At 45.9% G+C, this 19,141-nt stretch overlaps 9 protein-coding genes across 9 annotated transcripts; 4 read left to right on the forward strand and 5 right to left on the reverse strand.

Annotated features, from left to right (window-relative positions):
• Window positions 1-497: 497 nt before the first annotated feature.
• Window positions 498-4,074, reverse strand: SEF1 (Sef1p; the record flags this gene model as incomplete). The annotated part of the gene is made up of 2 exons (XM_024860185.1): window positions 498-1,265; window positions 1,432-4,074. 2 exons carry the CDS (start codon window positions 4,072-4,074, stop codon window positions 498-500), a joined length of 3,411 nt encoding a protein of 1,136 aa, XP_024711565.1.
• Window positions 4,075-4,981: 907 nt separating this feature from the next.
• RAD51 (recombinase) lies at window positions 4,982-5,998 on the reverse strand (the record flags this gene model as incomplete). Its single annotated transcript, XM_024860186.1, has 1 exon — window positions 4,982-5,998. The coding sequence occupies one exon, from the start codon at window positions 5,996-5,998 to the stop codon at window positions 4,982-4,984; it is 1,017 nt and encodes a 338-aa protein (XP_024711566.1).
• A 787-nt stretch (window positions 5,999-6,785) lies between these two features.
• Window positions 6,786-9,404, forward strand: C7M61_004873 (chromatin-binding protein; the record flags this gene model as incomplete). Its single annotated transcript, XM_024860187.1, has 1 exon — window positions 6,786-9,404. The coding sequence occupies one exon, from the start codon at window positions 6,786-6,788 to the stop codon at window positions 9,402-9,404; it is 2,619 nt and encodes an 872-aa protein (XP_024711567.1).
• A 448-nt stretch (window positions 9,405-9,852) lies between these two features.
• On the forward strand, window positions 9,853-10,434 carry C7M61_004874 (peptide alpha-N-acetyltransferase complex B subunit; the record flags this gene model as incomplete). The annotated part of the gene is made up of 1 exon (XM_024860188.1): window positions 9,853-10,434. One exon carries the CDS (start codon window positions 9,853-9,855, stop codon window positions 10,432-10,434), a length of 582 nt encoding a protein of 193 aa, XP_024711568.1.
• Window positions 10,435-10,656: 222 nt separating this feature from the next.
• C7M61_004875 (uncharacterized protein) lies at window positions 10,657-12,360 on the forward strand (the record flags this gene model as incomplete). The annotated part of the gene is made up of 1 exon (XM_024860189.1): window positions 10,657-12,360. One exon carries the CDS (start codon window positions 10,657-10,659, stop codon window positions 12,358-12,360), a length of 1,704 nt encoding a protein of 567 aa, XP_024711569.1.
• A 24-nt stretch (window positions 12,361-12,384) lies between these two features.
• Window positions 12,385-13,075, reverse strand: DOG1 (2-deoxyglucose-6-phosphatase; the record flags this gene model as incomplete). Its single annotated transcript, XM_024860190.1, has 2 exons — window positions 12,385-12,420; window positions 12,443-13,075. The coding sequence occupies 2 exons, from the start codon at window positions 13,073-13,075 to the stop codon at window positions 12,385-12,387; spliced, it is 669 nt and encodes a 222-aa protein (XP_024711570.1).
• Window positions 13,076-14,978: 1,903 nt separating this feature from the next.
• Window positions 14,979-15,977, forward strand: RIM9 (Rim9p; the record flags this gene model as incomplete). Its single annotated transcript, XM_024860191.1, has 1 exon — window positions 14,979-15,977. The coding sequence occupies one exon, from the start codon at window positions 14,979-14,981 to the stop codon at window positions 15,975-15,977; it is 999 nt and encodes a 332-aa protein (XP_024711571.1).
• Window positions 15,978-16,015: 38 nt separating this feature from the next.
• C7M61_004878 (TauD/TfdA dioxygenase family protein) lies at window positions 16,016-17,212 on the reverse strand (the record flags this gene model as incomplete). The annotated part of the gene is made up of 1 exon (XM_024860192.1): window positions 16,016-17,212. The coding sequence occupies one exon, from the start codon at window positions 17,210-17,212 to the stop codon at window positions 16,016-16,018; it is 1,197 nt and encodes a 398-aa protein (XP_024711572.1).
• Window positions 17,213-17,452: 240 nt separating this feature from the next.
• Window positions 17,453-18,793, reverse strand: C7M61_004879 (uncharacterized protein; the record flags this gene model as incomplete). The annotated part of the gene is made up of 1 exon (XM_024860193.1): window positions 17,453-18,793. The coding sequence occupies one exon, from the start codon at window positions 18,791-18,793 to the stop codon at window positions 17,453-17,455; it is 1,341 nt and encodes a 446-aa protein (XP_024711573.1).
• Window positions 18,794-19,141: the final 348 nt, after the last annotated feature.

The raw sequence follows: 19,141 nt of genomic DNA on the forward strand, positions 1-19,141 counted from the left end.
GTACGTTCCCGAACTCGGAGGATAGCTGAGGATCAATTCGGTCTATATATTTAGCTAGAATCCGTTAGTACCTAGTCTTACACGAGGGAGTTAAGTATGTCAAACACAAATCTGCGCGAACCTAACAGAGAACCAAACATCTTGTAACGTAAACTTTTTAAGAGCAATTCTAGTACATTTATATAAACGAGAGAGAGCTTAGGTATTTTAATTCCGCAAAACTCAGCGACGAATTGAAACTTTAAAATAGCCTTGTGATAGTGCAAAAAATCTAGACCCATCTAGAGCTCAAACGGAACTGAAAAAACAGACAAGCCAGAGATAGCTACACTGACCAAAAACTAAAAGTAAGCTCTACAACACTCACGTCCCAATTTGGCCACACCAGCCACAGACAATGCCTCAACGGTCTATTGTTTGGCTGCGAAAACCGTTAGGTTGATACTAGTGCGCACAAGTCAAGAAACAAGTCTCATTACTTACGTAGTAAAGCTTATTTACTGAGGGTCCTTGGTGGTTCTGAGGTATGGCTTGATGGTCTTGAAGTCACCAAACTTGGCCTTGGCGTCTTCGTTAGACACGGTTGGTGGGATGATCACATCCTCACCCTTGGTCCAGTCGATAGGAGTAACCACACCCTTGGAGTCAGTCAATTGCAAAGCGTCAAGAACTCTCAAAACCTCAGCAGAGTTTCTGCCGGTAGAGGCTGGGTAAGTCATGATCAATCTGACCTTCTTGGATGGGTCAATGATGAAAACGGATCTCACAGTAGGCACCATCTTGTCCTTGAGCTTCTCGAAATCGTCCTGGCTCACCATGTCGTACTTGAAAGCAATCTCCTTGGATGGGTCAGCGATAATTGGGAAGCTGAATGGGTCACCGCCAGTGACATCCTCGATGTCCTTGATCCAGGCATTGTGGCTCTCAACACCTTCAGTGGACAAGCCAAAGAGAGTGGTGTTTCTGTTCTTGAACTCTGGGGCGAGCTTGGAGAAAGCACCCAATTCAGTGGTACAGACAGGAGTAAAGTCAGCAGGGTGGGAGAAGAAAACAATCCATTGCTTAGACTTCTCAATAAAGTCGTGGAAGCTTACCTTACCCTTGGTGGTGTCAGCGGTGAAGTCTGGAGCAGTAGAGCCGATTCTGACTCTAGGCTGGTCGGCAGGGTTGAAAGAAGAGTAGAGTCTGGCAGCCTGGACGCTAGGTCTAAGGAACTGCTTGGTCAATGGGGCAATTCTGGTAATGCTCTGAATCATGGTCAATTGCTGGAATGAAGAAGTCCGGACAAGGAAGAGAGTCCAGATGTTGCGTTTGCACGTGGACAAGATCACGCGCTTTACAGGGATGGTTTTTGTAAGCAAGTGTATTCAGTTCGTTTCCTCATGATCGTTAGCAATATGTACAAGACTATTTTTCGGGAAGCATATTCACGTCAATCCAACCGAGGAAGTCATCATCCTGGTGGTTATTGTTGAGCCATCCGTGCGATTGTTGCTGGAAAAAGTTATCGAGCTGGTCTGCCATACCTGCAGACCCCATACCATTATTGTAAGCAAAGTTTCCTCTGTCCATGGGGCCATCGTAGTTTGGAGAGTTTTGTTGCGACAAAACCTCTTGCAGTTCGATCTGTGGCTGTGTTTCCAGAATCGCCAGTGGTTGCTGTTGCTGGCTTTGGGCTTCAAGCAGGAACTCAGTACCCTGCGTCAAGTCGGCTGCAAAGCCAACTCTCTCCACAGGGTCAGTTGCCTCATTTCTCAGAGATTTAGCTTCGTCGAAGCTAGAGAACCGGATGCTATCGACATCCTTTGTGCTTCCTGTAGCCTCAAGCATGGCAAGGGGGATACCATTGATCTCCATAGGCTTCTTGGAGCCGTTATCACTCTCGAGCTTGGCCTGGTTAAGTGCTTGGTCGGTTGGCACCAAAGTAGTAATGGTGGTACCATTGGGTGTGGTGGTGGTCATAGCTTTGAAGTCGTCCTTGGTGATTTGGTTATAGAAGGGGAGTGCAAGAGGCTTCTTGACACCTTCTTCCTCCTTGACCTTCACTGTTTCTTCTTCGCCGTTTTCCTTGTTCTGTAGCGTTCTTCTTCTGGCTTCATGGATGGACCAAACTAAGTCGTAGAAGAGAGACGCAGTCAAGTGAGAACGCATCCGGCTAATAATACTGCCTTCTGTGCTGGTGCTTTCATCGTCATAGAAGATCTCTGGATACGTGTAAAGAACGATATTCAAATTCTCCAAAACCTTTGCTGTTCTTGAAAGGTCATTTTGCAAGTCTTTCCATGAGGACAATGTGTTTCTGAAAAGTCTGTGCACCGTAACGATGGATTGGCGAGCACTGTCAACGTATTTGTCTATGAGGTAGCGGGACAAGTGCAACTTGAAAAGGATGAAAGCAGCATATGTGATGGCCTGTCTCACGTAGATGGGAAGCTCGATAAGCGAAATGTAGTTCACGCTAACAAGCTGGGAAGCGATGGTGATGATCCTGGTGGCAGACAAGTACGCCGTGCTGACGTACTTGACCTGGTCCTCGATTGGAGTACCTGGAAGGAAGGCAAAACAGCAAATCATGAGTCGTAAGTACAAGTAGTACATTTCAATGGCCGAGCCTTCCATGATGTTAAGCTTGAATTTGAGTCTCTCGAGTTCTCTGTCAAGAATATTGAGCGAAGCAGCACGGTTGGAAGGCTCAAGTAAGCCGTCAGATCTAGTGACGGAGATACCCATCACATTGACAAGCTTACATTGGAAAATGGACAAGGAGATCAAACACCTAAAATTTGCCGGCAAAGATTGATCGACTCTTGCGTTCTCTAGCAAGTAATCAGTGGTGTTGATCGATGGAGGCAATCCGAGAGCAGAGGACCAAAACTGGTCACAGAAGAACACAGCAAGCCAGGATCTCGTTCTCCAAATGTCAGAGTTTGGACCAAGATTGACCTGAGTTCTACTGAACTCTTGTATGAACTCTCCACCTCTGTGAAGACCAAGCTGCAAAGACAAGTTTTTGGCCAAGCCCACGAAACGGTAGGAGGCATCATCTAAAACTTTTTCATTGGGAAGGGGCCAGATGGCAAGAATAATGAGAGCTTGCACGACGTGGGTTGAGCGAGGAGTTCTGATCCAGCAGGTTTCAATGGCCAACTGCTTGATAAGTGTGGCCAAGGACATGTACAAGCTAGGGTCAGGCTCTGAAAGCAGCGCTGTGAGCATGACGGTCCAGAACAACAACTGAGACTTTGTGTAGAGCTCTGTGGCCAGCGCTGATGTGAGGATAGGAAGGAATGGAAGGAATTTAGTCATGAAGCGGTCGTGAAGCTCATCTGCCTTTTCCAAGGCCAAACGCACATCACCCAAGATGAACTCGGAATACGTCTCGCGCTGAGGGAGTTCCTCAGGAGACTGAGTGTAGTTGCCTTGGGTGTCGCTAGCAAAAGTGGCTGGCGAGTTATCCGTCGAGTTTTGAAGCATTTGAGACAAGTTGGTAATGGCTTGGCCAGAGCCAGTAGCATCGTTTATAGCGTTGAACGCAGGCTGAGCAGGAACCAGACTGGGGCCAGGAGGAGGGGTGAAGTGGCCACCGGCAAACTGATCAATGGCCAGATTTGGCGTGTTGTGGCCCAGCATTGTTCTGGCCAGAAGTGGAGGTCTAGCAGAGGCTGGATACGTGGGAGAAGTCAGGCTATGCAGCATAAAGTGATTGTGCTGGTTCAAAGCCTGGGTCAACAAGTGCTCGTTCTTGGAGAGCATCTCAATTTTGGACTTCAACTCTTCGACATCGCCAATCAACATCTGGATCTGGGAACCCTTCTTGGGCTTGAACTGCGGATCAATCTCACACTTGAGACCCATCTTACTGCAACGAGTACAAGGATTGGGGTAATTCTCAGAAGCATTACACTTGATCTTGTGCTGGCGACAGAATGTGCACAGAGTCACGGGTCTGGACTGCTTGGAGGCTTGCAGAGCCATGGTTGATGGTTTAGACAAGCCAGAAGGAGGAGGGCTCGAGGTCGACCTGGACCTTTTGGAGGTGTAGTCTTGAGGAACAGACTTTCTTTTATTCAGCATATTGGGCAGAGGCGTCAGCACCGAAGACGAAGGTTTAGGTAGTATGGACTTCATGCTCCAGTAACTGGCGGATTTGTGGAGCCGAGTATGGTTTTGTTTCGGGGGGAGGGTCGTGGGGGAATCAGACCTGCCTAAAGGAGTATGGGAAGGTCAGATCAAAGTGTCCTTGTTGGAAGACCGGGTTGATGGTAGATCACGGGTCTTGCGTGGATGTAGAAAAATTTTCGAGGTCAGGAATATGGGGCACGAAGGCTTGACGAGCATGCCAGACCGGGTTACCCGGCCGCTGATGAAAAAGATAAAATTGTGCATGCAGGACAAGATACTAACAAGGTAAGCGCCGCACGCACTTTTGGAGGTGATCGTTTAGATAGACTTGGTGACCAGCAGCAAGTGGGTAAATTTTATATTTTTTTTGGCTGACTATAAAATGGCGTCCGAAAAAACACTAGTCAGACACTCTAATATGTAGCACTCGGGGTTTTAAGTGCTGTATTTCTTCCTCGGGCTATTCACTGTCATGGCTTTCCGCAAGTCTTGGCTTCCGGCACCGGCGCTAGGCGGGTGCGGCGCATAACGCTTTGGCACTTTGGCACAAACGCTAAACGAGTCATTGTGCTCACTAGCTCTATCCTGAGCCAGCAAGGGTCTACGCGGGTCACACGGAGCTGTTCGGGTGCCTTTGCAGCGAAAGCAACGAGCCAAACTCAAAGCATTTACAGAGCCCAGGCTAGTGCACGGAGGCCTCAAGGACAACAAGTGAGACCTGTGCACGAAACAAATGGGTCATTTCATGCCTTGCACCAGCCAAGTGAGTCGCGATCGCGATGGCTGGGCAAAGTGTCCCACACAGATACAGCCCAAGGATCCCAACCCCAGCGAGCGGCACAGCGCCGTTCCACGCGGCTTATGAATCATCCTCTTCTGTCTTTGGGTCACCAATACCGTCTTCGTAAATTGCAAAGACACACTCGCTTTCGGGCAAGCAGGGACTATCGTAGATCTTACAGATACGCTGCTCACCTCTACCCTTCTTGAAAGACAAACGGGTCGTGGAACTGTGGGCAATGATGTTACCGCCAATAGGCTTTTTGGGGTCTGGATTGAACATGCCTGCCATACCGTCAACCTGCGCAACAACCTGGTTAGTAATCACCACCGCGATGCCGAATTCGTCTGCCAATCTTTGCAAAGTTCTCATGAACTTTGCCACATGCGTTTGTCTTGCCGACAACTCACCTCTTCCCGAGTAGTCTGTACGGTACAATGACATGATGGAGTCCACCACAAGCAACGAGAAACGGGATTCCGACATCATCTGCGCCGCTTGGTGCAAAAGCTGGAACTGGTGTTCCGCGTTATATGCCCTGGCGTAAGCTACATTATCAAGACAGTCATCTGGATTAAGGCCATAGCGTTGGGCAATCAGCACAAGTCTCACAGGTCTGAATGTACCCTCGGTATCAATGTAAAGACATTTACCTTCACCGCCACCCATATCGATAGGCAACTGACACGTCACCGCCAAAGTATGGCACAACTGAGATTTTCCCGTACGGAACTCGCCGAAAATCTCCGTGATGGAACCCGTCTCAACGCCGCCTCCAAGCAAAGTGTCTAGCTGCTTCGAACCTGTAGTGAGACAGATCAATTCAGATCTTCTGCTGTGGAATTCCGAAGCCGTGGTGAAGCCCATAGGCACTAATTTGGCAGATTCAATACTGATCTTGTCTGCTTTTGCCTCCGAAATACCTCTCACCGTGAGTAACGCCTTCTTTGGAGCGTACGCAACACTTTCCACCGTGTGATAGCCTTCCAGCTTCAACTTCTTGATGTCTCCAGCTGAAATACCACTTCCTTCAAGCTGTTCAATAAGCAAAGGTCCGCCGAAGCCATCCTCGTCGTCTTCAACGTGATCAGACATAGCGATGAGTCAATGAGTAGTATGAGTTGAAATCAAAATAACGCGCCACCCGCGTGGTAAACACAGGACGCCCAGATCAATGATTTACGAGCCACAAAATGGGAAGCATTAGCCAATAATAGCTTTTCTGGCTGCAAACAATACGGTCATTTACTTTTTTGGTTTACAAACAATAAAAGGTTTTACTTTGGGAACTTATATCCGATGGATGTCGGAGTTGTACAAGGTGGTTCCTGTTTGCAACTTATCGCAATTGTATCATTGAAAGAGAAGACTTTCAGCTATGAATTATTCATAATGACTTGATGTAGGTGATAGGACCTGAATAAATGACAGATCCAATTTTGGGTTACGATTCTCACCCAATTGAAATTCTTCAAGCTCAGCGATGACTACATGTTTTTGCAGGAGGTTCAGCCCATCATATTCACATCAACGACGATTTAAAAGGCCTTGAAACGCTTTATAATTGCCTTTCTATCGTCCTTCAAATCATTCGAATGGCCCTTGAAGAGACATTGTCGCGACCAAAATTCTGCGTTAATAGCTAATGCGACAGATATCAGCATTCAAGACAAATATGCTATGATTCAAACAGCTGGGAAGCAATGCCACTAAGAGTGACGCAAGGGGCAAAACAAGACATTTAACCAGCAATTCATATATTCAAGTAGCACCTCTAAATGGGTGTCGCTACACGTGACAAAAACACGCGTGCGGCAGAAAACGACGCGGTGGATGAGCCAAAATACTACGCTTCACGAATCCACCGTTATAGATTATCGAGATGCTGGTGAAGATTCCGGCCTTTCTTGATGGTAATTCATACGTTCATTACCACGAGCTGTCTGGTCGGTTCATTGCTGGTAATAGCGATGGCTTAATCAAGGTGTTCGATCCAGAATTACCTGATCTGGAACCATTATCATTAGATATTCCCGAGAACTTGACTTCCATATCTTCTTCTGGTGACAATGTGCTCTTCACGAATACCGAGGGTCATCTTGCAATGATGGAATTGTCCGAACCAATTAGCGGGGACGAGACTTTCAAAGTTATCTACAAAACCGATCTTCCTTTGAGGGATAGCACATACATCAACGAGGGCAAGAGAATCGTGACAGGCGGTGATGCTGATGATCTTGTGATTATTGACTGTGCCAACGAGTTCAATCTGACGTCTATCCCCGTGCCTGACTCAGTGGTGAGCATATCCTATAATCCAGCTGGTGAGTTAATCAGTGTTGGCCTTGCCAATGGAGACATTCAATTAGTCTCTGTGGTGAATGAGAAGCCCGAATTTTTGGAGAAGCTTTCTTCGACCATGCATGAGAAGAAGCATTCATCTGTCGATGTAATTGATTTCAACGGTGAACATAAACACGAAATTGTGCCTACTAAACCCCACTGGCTAGTCAACGGCGAATATCTTTTTGTTCCTAGCAAAGAAAATACAATCAAGAGCTTCAATAGGTCTGACTTGCTGCAAAAGAGGGAGTTTAAGCACTCCCAGAATGATCTCATTGCGTACACCGTCTCACCCAACCACAAGTTTCTCCTCACACTCCACAAAAACGGATCGCTTCTACTCTTTGACACTGATATTGGTGATTTACTCGAAACCTACAAGTTGGGTGAACTCGACTGCTTACCTTTGAATTTGGCTTGGAATGCTAGAACGGCATTTGTGGGGACAACAAACGGTGAGTTGTGGTCCCTCTCAGTCACTCCTCTGATTCCCGACGAAGAACCTACACGGACCAGATCTGAGGTGGACTCTTTATTCTTGGACGAAGCCAGTGAGTCTGAATCGGAAGTCCCACAAGTCAATGGCAATGTTCCGGAGAAGAGAAGAGCCAATGGTCTTGATGATTCAAGAATTATTGACGAAGATGAGGATGATGAGGAAGAGGAAGAGGACCTTTACAATAAGAGCGTCGATGATTACACACATCAGAGACGCAAAAGGCAGAGGTTCCTGAATGGCACTAAGCATGCAACTCCTCCTCCAACGAAACCTGTGGATCTTGAAATTAAGCCCTACACTCCCGGATCCACCCCATGGATCTCAACCAACAATTACACAACCAAAAGACGTTACTTATTTATGAATTCTGTGGGATATGTTTGGGCAGTCAAGAGCGATAGCCCTGAGACAAGAGATGGCCAACAAAGTATAACTATTTCTTTTTTCGACAGAACGAGCAACAAGGACTATCATTTCATCGACTACTTCAACTACGACTTATGCTCGGTGAATGAAAGAGGAATTTTGCTTGGAAATTCTGGACACAAGGCGGGAGAAGACGAACACAGTGGTCACATCTATTACAGACACCACACTTCTACTAATGACTCTTGGGAAAGACGCATTCCTTTACTCAAGAATGAATACATCACATCACTCTGCCTCACCAGTTCCACTCTGACAAGCTCCGGTGACTCATTGATTGCAGTCGGAACCAATCTTGGCTACTTGAGATTCTTCAATCTTTATGGCCTTTGCATCAACCTCATGAAGGTGTCACCTATTGTGACGCTTATCTCGTCCCAGATTTCCACCATCTTTGTGATTCATCAATCTTCGCAAGATAACTTCAACTACTCCATAGTAGATGTTAGTGAAGACTACAAGTTCTTGCAACAAGGTGCTCCAATAGTGTTGAAGAACCTGCCAAATGCACCATTAATCAAAGGCATCTTTTTCAACGAGTTCAGCGATCCGTGCATTGTGGCAGGCTTTGATGATACATTAACGGTATTGTCACATTGGAGAGAGCCTGGCAATGCTAGATGGATCCCAATCCTCAGTTGCAGTGAAGTTGTGTCTGACTACGGTATCACTGAATCCAAAAAGAACTGGAAAGCATGGCCTCTTGGTCTTGCAGAAGACAAGTTTGTCTGCTTAATTTTGAAGAACAACGATGCATACCCTGGCTTCCCACTCCCCTTGCCTCTCGAATTAGAGGTGAAGTTACCAGTTAAGTGCTTCAAATATCTCAAACTGAAGAAGAGTGGCGAGGATGCTGACATCGATGATGAGAGAGACGACCATGCCTCAAAGATGGAGAAGTTGAACGAGGTTGATCCAGAAGAAGAATTCTTGAGAGCTTCGACGCTTGGTAAACTTCTTAACCTGACACTTCCAGATCTTGATGACCAGGAGGAGCTGCTTGAGAGGTTGAATGGATACAGTGTGGCCTTTGACAAATCGTTGCTCAAACTCTTTGCCAACGCATGCCAGGACCTGAGGCTCAACAAAGCACTCAGCGTTGTCAAGCTTGTCAAGAACGACAAGGCCTTGCTTGCGGCCTCGAGGATTGCCGAGAGATTCGAGTTCATGAACCTTGCTGGGAAGATCAACAAGCTCAGAGAGGACTTGCACGAGTTAGAAGTAGACGAGTAACTTGGAACGTGGTCAACGATATACATGTTGTATTGATAAAGTATGTACAATGAGGGCTATGAAGGCGAAAATGGGATAAGCAACTCAAAACTGCTTCTTGATGAAGTGCAACACAATTGGAGTCAACCACAAGGCGCCAGCAACAACACCAGCGGTTTTCAAAGTGGCATAGGACATCTCCTCTTGCAACTGCTTCTGCTCTTCTGGAATTTCAGCACCTGGACCTCCGTACATTTTTTTTGTTGTGTTTTAGTGGTGTGGGGTTGGAGAAAAAGAGTTTCTATAGTTTCTGTTTTTCGCCGTTGTGACCCGGCAGACAGTGTGTATGACGATTACCGAGAAGACGAAAATTTCTCAGATAGCGGAAAATGCACGTGACCAAAGTACATAGGATCGAGTTACCTCAGGATCCGGCTAGTAGTGTTATTGAAATAAAGAGTCAAGTAAAATGACATCCATCAAACCATTTGAGATGAACGACTTGTTCGACTTGAATCCAGTCAATCTAGATCCTTTCACCGAGAACTTCAATCTACTGTTCTACTTCCAATACGCTACTCAGTGGCCTGACCTCTTTTTCAAGTCTGTGGAAGAGGCTCCTGAATTTGCTCCAAAGATTAGCGGATACATGATGGGAAAGACTGAAGGTCAACTTGCCAAGAAGGAGTGGCACACACACATCACTGCAGTTACCATAAGCAGAGACTATAGAAGACTAGGACTTGCCTCTGACCTTTGTTTGCACTTGGAAAGAATAACGGCAGTGCAGCCTTACGAAACACTCTTTGTTGACCTTTTCGTGAAAGTAACCAATAGCGTGGCTAGGCAATTGTACGAGAAGTTGGGCTACTCTGTTTACAGACGAGTCATTGGCTATTATGGCCAGAACTACCCAACTGATAGAAATCACACCGATGACGAGCTCGACGGCTTTGACATGAGAAAGGCTCTTCCGAGAGACGTAAACAGAGAGACTGTTCGGGAGAACGGAGAGAAGCATTACGTCCTTCCAGCCGAAGTTGTTTTTTAAAATGCATGACAATATGGGCCATGTGGCTGTCATAACGAATCTTGTTATTTCCAAATTGAATATTACTTAGGGTGACTGGGCTATTCCATGCACCCCATATCTTTATTCTATCTCGAAATGGCCTGTTTAATGCAGATGAGCACCCGTGCACCACCAGCATGACTACCTTGCACATAAATGTGAGACATTCCTCCAATACGCTTTCTTGCTTATCAAGCTACTATGTCAAGACCCACCGGATTAGCAGCAAGATTTCTGCAAAGAGATGGAGCATCCAATGCTTCTTCTCGGTCATCTTCCAGAGTGCGTACCCCAAATCCAGATGGCGAGGAAAATGGTGCTTTGGATGTGAACTTCCATGGCATTGAAGAATTGCTCTCGAGAAAATTGGAGTCCTTACAAGCGATTATTCTTCAAAATGAGCTCGATGATGCTGACAATAGAGATTCAATGGTCGCCAATGCCCAGGACCACAGAGAAAAGCATGTCAGCGCTATGAATAAGATGAGAATTCAATCGGAGTCGACCACAGTCAACGAGATCATCGACTCACTTGGCAGGGCCCGTTCCGAGGTTTCCTCGCTGTCAAGAGAAATGCTCTTGGCCCAACTCTATAAGCTTGTGGTAATTAAGCCATTGGTGGTTTTCAATGAAGAAAACGCAGGGTCCCCGGACTATGTCTCCGAAGAGAAAGTCCTGGAACTCGTGAAGCTTCTCAACTTGAAGGAGTACAGATCATCATCGGAGTTTATTCTCTTATTCCGTTCCATCATTGGCTTACTTGCCAGTGATTTGGAGGACTTTGGCGAGATTGTCAGCGTTGACTTCCACGCGAAGTTAGAAACTCTCATTTCGGAGCCACCCAATGCTTGTGTCAACGAGGAGAACAAGGCAGGTGTCATTAGCGGCTATTGTGCTCTTCTCATAGTCTTGTATTCTGACAATTCCGCTTTTGGTGTTGATGACAAGGTGAAGTGGCTTATGGAGCTCGCCCAGGGTTATGTCCAAAGCAGTGTCACACTCTCTAACGAGCTTAAGACTGGTGATCGTGAATACTCTACGTTGATGGACGAAAGTGAAGACAAGCGTTTGGTAAGTGAGCAGGAGGCGAACCTCCAGGCAGAGGCCAATATTGCTATTGCCGCTATCCACGGTGTCGCCGGTCTCTTGACCCTCCTTCCAAGGGGCGAGTACCTCAACGAGCTTCTCACCACCCTTGCCACAGAGTTTGTTGAGATAATCGACAACGATCACAACATTGACATTGCCAAGGCTGGAGGCAGGGCACTTGCTCTTTGCTACGAGCTCTACACTTACGAAGAAGGAGGCGAGGACGATGATGACGCCGACGATGAGTTCAATTACAATGCGCCATATTACGAGCAGGAGGCCTTGCTTGCAATCTGCAGCAGGCTTGCAGGTATGACCGCCAAGAAGGTTGGAAAGAAGGAGAAGAGGGAAACTGCTACTGTCTTCAGTCAGTTGTCCAACACGATACAGCATTACACGAATCCCGAAACCAGGGAAGCGATTTACAAGAAATCTCTCAAGGGCATTGAGTTGCTGCAAGAGGGTGTGAGCACAACCACCATCAAATTGTCTCGCTCGAAGACTCTTCCAATCAACAGTTGGTTCTTGTACTTCCGTCTTCTACACCTCAAATGGTGTTTCGGCTTCGGTCTCCATGACCAACTTGTCCACAATCCTGAGATCAGAAGCGTACTCAAGGAGCCCGCCACGAAATACACAGATAAGTATGGTGGCAATGATGAGCTCATCTTGGGCGGTGACACCTATGGCCAAAATGCATTGACTGACGCTGAGAGGTTCTCGCGTACAGAGAAGAAGAGGGACAATGACCTCAAAAAGGCACGTCAAACGAAACTCACCGAGGAGCTCGAGGATCTTGGCATCAAGGATGATTAATATATATCTATAGGGTCTTTAATTCTAAGTTAATGCCATCATCAGTGAAGTCCATATGGACTTTGGTGAAATCCTCCACAACGAAGGATGCACCAGCCTCTTCCAAAATCGCTTTGGAAAATGTAGTAGCAATACCAATTACTGTAAAACCAGCGTTGACGCCAGCACGAATACCTGTAGGGGCGTCTTCAAAAACGACAGTCTTTCCTTTCTTGTCATTCAACTCAGCCAAGGTAGTCGCAGCCTTGAGGTACCCTTCCGGATTGGGCTTACCCTGGCTGACGTCATCAGCAGTGATGAAGACCAGTGGCTTGGCCACATCCTTATACACAATTGGAAACCAACCATGGGCTAGTTTGTAGGTACCCGACGTGCAGATAGCCCAGGACTTTGGAGCCTGAGCATTGAGGTTGTTCAAGGCATCAGTTGATCCAGGAACCTCCTTCGCCAAATGGCCATACTTTGTGGCAATTGACAATTCAAACAGCCTGATGAACTCAACAGACTTGTCTTTATATGGAAAACACTTTTCAAACGTTTCCACGGTTCTGGAACCATGAGATGTGGTCAAGAACTGCGCTAGGTCGATCTGTTGATCTGGATATTCAAGGTTGTGCTGGTCAACGGTTTCCTTCCATATAGCTTCCACGGCATCAGTGGAGTTCACCAAAGTGCCATCAAGATCGAAAACTATGTAATTTGTAAAGAGCTTCATTGTGGAAATAACACCAGATGTTCGCAACTTGTCAGCAGAGCGGGATCCATGCGGCTCACTACGGACCAAATTCCGGTGACCAGATATCAAACTTTTTTTAGCTAGTGAAGTCATTTTTTGTGTAATTGCGTTTGATGAAGAGGTATTGAACATCCCGAATTCCAGTAATGGGGAGTATACTTCGTGGTCTTCGTGCGTAAAGGCCGTCCACATATAAGTCCTCGACAGCATCGGTACCTGATACAGAGGGAGGCATACATAAAAAGTAGTCGAAGTGCAAATGGGGTCTTCTTTCTCACTAGTTCAATAAATTCGACCCGGCAAAAAAGAAGCCATTGGGAAAGACGAACGGGGTAGTTATACTTGATGGTCAAGGCACATATTTTCTCGAGTGCCACTATTGAAACCCTTAGAATTACAATTTCTTCGGCTACCGTGGAGTTGCTTTCGACAAATGGCCGTTTTGTAGTGACTGTTGAGCCCTCCCATACTTGCTCTACTACGGTGATTCGATGAGTGGAATGAGCCTATTTCATCTAACTGAAACAAGTCACCGACATCGAGTGTAGAAGATTGAAGAACTCAAGGATGAGAAGCCGAAGCTACATTGAATGTGATGAGAAATCGACTTTGGGATCTCCTGGGCCTTGACAATGAACAAGGGGTATGAGCGACCCAGGATCTAGACCGACAATACCGTATAAAATAGCACTGGATGTCATGGTACTACCTAGCAGTGAGGTGCATTAACCTCAATCGTGGGTGTCTTTACGGAGCTGGTGAATAGCAGCACTTGTCAGACATAGGGAATCCAGGAGATAGCCGCTCATCATTTCCAACTTCCAGTCTTCATTGCATTCACAATTGGGGTACATTAGATATGTATTTGGAGTCTCATGAAGCTTCGTAAAAGATATCATCCAGAGATAGCCCGCAACTAAGATGCACAGCTTGAGTGCTTGAGATTCAGAGAAATGTAACAGGATGATCTGCGTCCAAATATGCATGTGTCTGTCGTTCACGTAAAATGGAGCATTAGGAATGCTTACGTCGGGATAACAGGTGAGGAGATTCACTCCGAAGGGCAGAAGTCGCTTATCTCTGCAAGACGGATAGGGCAACATGCGGCTAAAGGGACCGTGGAAAGCCGTTGAAGACTCGGAAATTAACGATTGACTTGCAACAGCATATGTAAGCAAAGAATCTTCCAAAATCAATATTTCAGGCTGTGCCTGTTGAAATTCATCAGGGTACACACACCGCCTTTGCGTGTGGGAACAATATTCATATTCAAGGCGTGATTTGTTACACTCGAGTTAGAAAAAAGCCAAAATAAGAAACAAATAACGTACCTTGATCTTGAGCTTTATACAGCTGAGACAGCCTTTTGAGGAATTGGTGCGTTTCTTGACTTTGTTCTTCGGCATATCTAACAATAGCCGAAATTATAGATAGCGCAGGGCTCGAGGCGTTTGACACAGCCGTGCAGGACTTGACGTTATCGTCTACGACTGTTATAAAGAATAGTCTTGATAAATTATAGGCGGCAAATATAAGTTGTTCATTTTTTATTTCGAAATTGAAGTTTTACCAAAATTTGTTAAGAATTCACCGTGGTGAGAAAGTGCACTCGTGGTGACATTAGGCCGCAAATATGCAAAATAAATTATTGTTAAGTCACTCCAGGCACCACCCAATCCAATGAAGATATTGGATCATACATTTAAACCATTTAAATGGGCTTAAAGCTTCTTATCGTCCTTCATCAAAGGTTACTGCTGAACGCACGTGATACAAAACACATGACCATCATGCATAGAATCCTCATTAACCATAGACTACTCAATCAACCTAATAGTACCTCGACTATAACCTTTTAATAACAAATAACTGGGCTGCCACGATGCATACTGGTGTTCTTTTCATAGGATGCCTATGCTTCGTCTGCTTTGTGGTGCAGCTACTACCGGTCATATCTGTCCCTATAACAGGTGCAGCGATCAACTTCAATCTTCACTTATCGCTGTACAACAACATCACTTACGGTGTTTTCGGCATTTGTGATCATGTGAGGCTAAAGTGCTCTCATGTTGCTATTGGATACCCTACAAAAAGCTACGAATATGCTTTCCAAGATCAGGGCGAAGAGTATCAAGACAACTTCTTCTCAACTGTTTCCCTACCGTCTGGTGCCACACACCTGATATCCAAACTTTTGGTTGTACACGTTGTTGCATTTATTTTAACCGGATTATTGACCCTACAATGTATTTATGTGGTCATTCTCACGCACGTCGATAAACAGTACCCTGGTTCCCCAGTTTGGATAATCTTTCAGCGAGCTCAGAGGAAGAAAATCAAGGCGGAGAGGGCAGAACAAGAATCTACTGACGAAAACCAAAAGAGACCTAGAAAGAGCTTGCTTCGGCACTTCTCATGGATGCTCTTTCTAAGCTCGCTTTCCTTCCTTCTGACCCTCTTAGCGTTCCTTGCTGACCTAATCCTATTTATACCGAGGATGAGTATCTTGGGCTGGATCCAAGTTATACCGATTGCATTATTGGCGTTGAGTGCATCCCTTTTATGCTTTATGAAGCGGTCAATTTCCTCTCGAAGACATTTGGATGAGGAGTATAGAGGCAAGAACGACGATATGCGCAATAACGGGACAATGCCCCGTTGGGTTGATGACTCAGCATCCGATGACGGCTTCTACGTCTTCACAAACGGTTTTTACAGCTCAGGCCCTGGACAACAACCTATTCAGGAAATAGGTCAGCGCAGATCCAGTTCTCTTCACGAAACACCTACACATCAGACAATTGGTCAACTCAATACCAACCACTCTATAGACTCTCACGACATCGTCGAGCTGATCGAGCTACGGCGCATGGATACTTAGCATTATTTGGCATTCATAATAGAAACTATAACAACATTTTAGTAGGCTCTTGGGTGCTTGTCCTCACCATCGGAGTCAGAATCCTCAACCTTTTTCTCTTCCAAGTAAGGCTTCTCACCAAGAACAGTGACTCTGTAGTGGTGACGAGCAGTGGTTTCGTGGTTAAGGAAATCCAAAATAGCAGTGTGAGCCAAGAATCTATTGTCCCATGCGATCACAGATCTGGAATCAGTTCCCCTGTGGTTGGCTCTCACCTGGATTTCTGGGTTGTTAAGACAGTGGTCCTCCAAAAAGTTCAAGATGAAGGCAGACTCGGACTCCTTCACGCCCTTGATCTTCTGGATGAAACCTCTGGAAAAGAATAAACTCTTTTGTCCGGTGACTGGGTGGGTTCTCACCAAAGGATGTTCAGAATAAGAAGTCTCCTTGACCTTGGCCAATTGACTTCTGAGAGCAGCACCTTTTTGCTGGTACTCATTAGAGTGGACAGCGGTCAAAGTTTCGAAAAACTTCTGCAATGGTGGAGACAATCTGTTGTAAGCTTCTCTCAAGTCCACAAAGACAGTGTCACCACCAGAAGGTGGAGCTTCCAAAGCAACGAAGAAAGAGAAAGAAGATGGATATTCCTCAAAACTCACATCAGAGTGCCATCTGACACCATCAGTCTGGTGCTTGAATTGCAGGTCCCATCTGGATGGACCACCAGCCTTTCTGAAAGTAACAAACAACTCTGGGTGGTCTTTGGCAGAATAAGCAACAGGATGAATGTGCAAAGGACCAAAGTACTTACCAAAGTTTTTGGCAAAAGCAGGACCCTTGTCTCTGAAATCCTGGTTTCTGAAAACTGCAAGACCTCTGGTCTCCAAGTACAAGGCCAAATCGTTCTTTCCAGCATCGTCCAATTCACTGAGCTGAACTCCGTCAATCTCGGTACCCAAGTTTGGAGACAAGTCGAACTTCTCGATCTTCAGGCCAGCCTTGAAAAGATTCTTGAAAGTAGGGTCGCCCAAATGGCCCTTGTCGTTCTTGACATGGTCTGGGTTGGCATGGTTGTTGTAAAGACCGGCTTCCTCGGCTTTTGTTCTATAGAGAAACTCAGGGTACTTTACTTTGGAGATCTCAGTTTCAACCTCACTAGCATCAGCGAGCTTGCCGGAGCTGTATTGCTCCTTGAGGTCGTTGACATAGAGTTGGTCGTTCACTTCAGAACCGGCGACTTTCCAGTAGTTACCCATTGCTGTTTTTGGTCCGAGTAGAGATACATGCAAAGACGCTACAATATATATTTCATTAACCGGTGTGGAGCCCTTGGACTTAGGAGCTCCTGATTGTGATAACGCAATACGATTGCAAAATCCTGTCCTTGAGCCACACGGCTGGCGAATAATCGCGCGAGCCACAACCGGTAAAACCCTGAGAATAAGAGACCCTGCGCCAAAAGTGCTTTTATTAATTGTTCTGGCTCTCGGACTTATTTAGGTCGATGCGTTGGAAAATTTAAGCTCGTCGTAAGCGATTTTGTGCTCGCTGCAAATCAGACGCAAAACCGAGGCAAGCCGTTCATCGATCTTGACCTTATTGTCATGCACCAAGAGCCTCATAAACTGTGTAGTCTCCACTGCTTTATTGATGTCGCTCTTGTGGCTCTTTTTGTGAATGTAGCGTAGGCGGAGAAGAATATGTTCGGCGTATTCGGCGACAAGCTCGGCCGAGTTCTTCTGGGCCAAACGCACGAAATGTGCCAAATCATATGAATTGTCAATGACCCGGGACAATAGCAATTCAAACGAGTCGGCGGTAAGGCCATAAAAATGCAAGATTGGTTTGATGCACGTGAGGTCTTTCAACACTTGCTCTTTGTTCTTGTCGTTGCGTCTGGCATCAACGCAGTATTTGGCCATGAACAGCTCGAATGTGTGTTTGGCAGGTGCCACTCTGTGTTCTGTTACCAAAAAGCTCATCATTTCTTTGGCATCGTCAAGGCTATCTCTAGCAATTGCAAAGTCAGCAAGTTGGCTAACAATGTGGGGCGGAAGCTCAACAAGAACTTCTGGGTGCAAATCGAGTATATGTTCACGGATTAGGGAATCTGCAATGGGAACTCTGTGAACACTATCCTCGGTGGCAAAGGCCATTATGAGGTCCACAAACTCCGGAAGTTTTTGTCTGCCCAATGCCCCCAAGTTCAGTTTGACATATTCAACCACGAGTTCAAACTTAGTCACGTCCGAGATGAAAGCAGTTTGGGAAAGTAGAAACTCCACAGTGCATTCAAGACTAGTGTATTGCAGAACGCTTGCTACAAAATCTTGTAAATCAGCGTAGGACAGAATCAGCGCTTTGGCAAACGCTTCCGCTATAAGTGCTCTGGAAACTTCATCCAAAAACGAAGATGCAAGCTTTCTTTCCTCCACTGTAACCTCTTTTAGCTCCTTAATGTTAGGTAGAAGCTCTTCGAAATCAGCCATCCACTCTCTGGCGATATTGGCATACCAAAGCTTGGAGCCTTTCACCGAGGATGTTGAAGTGAGTGTGTAATCCAGGTCTCCAGAAAAGTGGCAACCTTCAGCGAATGCAGTAACAACGAGGTCGTTGAAAGAAGGCTGGATCACCAAATCACACACGTCTTCTGGCTTGACAACGGCCGTTCGTAAAACTGGACTATCTGAAACATCTGGTCTATCGGGTATCATAGCTTCGAGAACTTCGGGTCTCCTATCACCTAGCTGGAAATTCGGCGTGAAACGGAACGCCGATTCTTTTTTATTAGCCAACTGCCTGAGAAGGCGGCTGGAGCCGGTGAGTCTGGACGTCATAACGCTGAGATGTTGAAAACCGTTAAGTTAGTGCGCATCGGTGAAATATGCTAGTCGAGAGGAAGGATCAACGGTGAAGATACATAATTGAGAAAGACGGTTTTCGGAACGGATAATATTTTGCCATGATTTTTTGATAATGAAATAAGTATAATAATACTGTCCTGCTTTCATTAGGAAGAGACTGTGCTTGCTTTTTGTGAAACTCATTGTGTGGAGAATGGCTGCAAACGCGAGGAGGTCTCGTTTGGCAAGGGCTAGACAATAGATATAAGCTATATTTAGCAATCCAATATTGGTGAGAGCTGAAAAAGCTTTCTCGTTTTTATAGTTTTTCTGTCATTTCTG

This window comes from Candidozyma pseudohaemuli, assembly GCF_003013735.1.
Source record: "Candidozyma pseudohaemuli strain B12108 chromosome Unknown scaffold00019, whole genome shotgun sequence".
In the NCBI taxonomy this organism is placed as follows: Eukaryota; Fungi; Ascomycota; class Pichiomycetes; order Serinales; family Metschnikowiaceae; genus Candidozyma; species Candidozyma pseudohaemuli.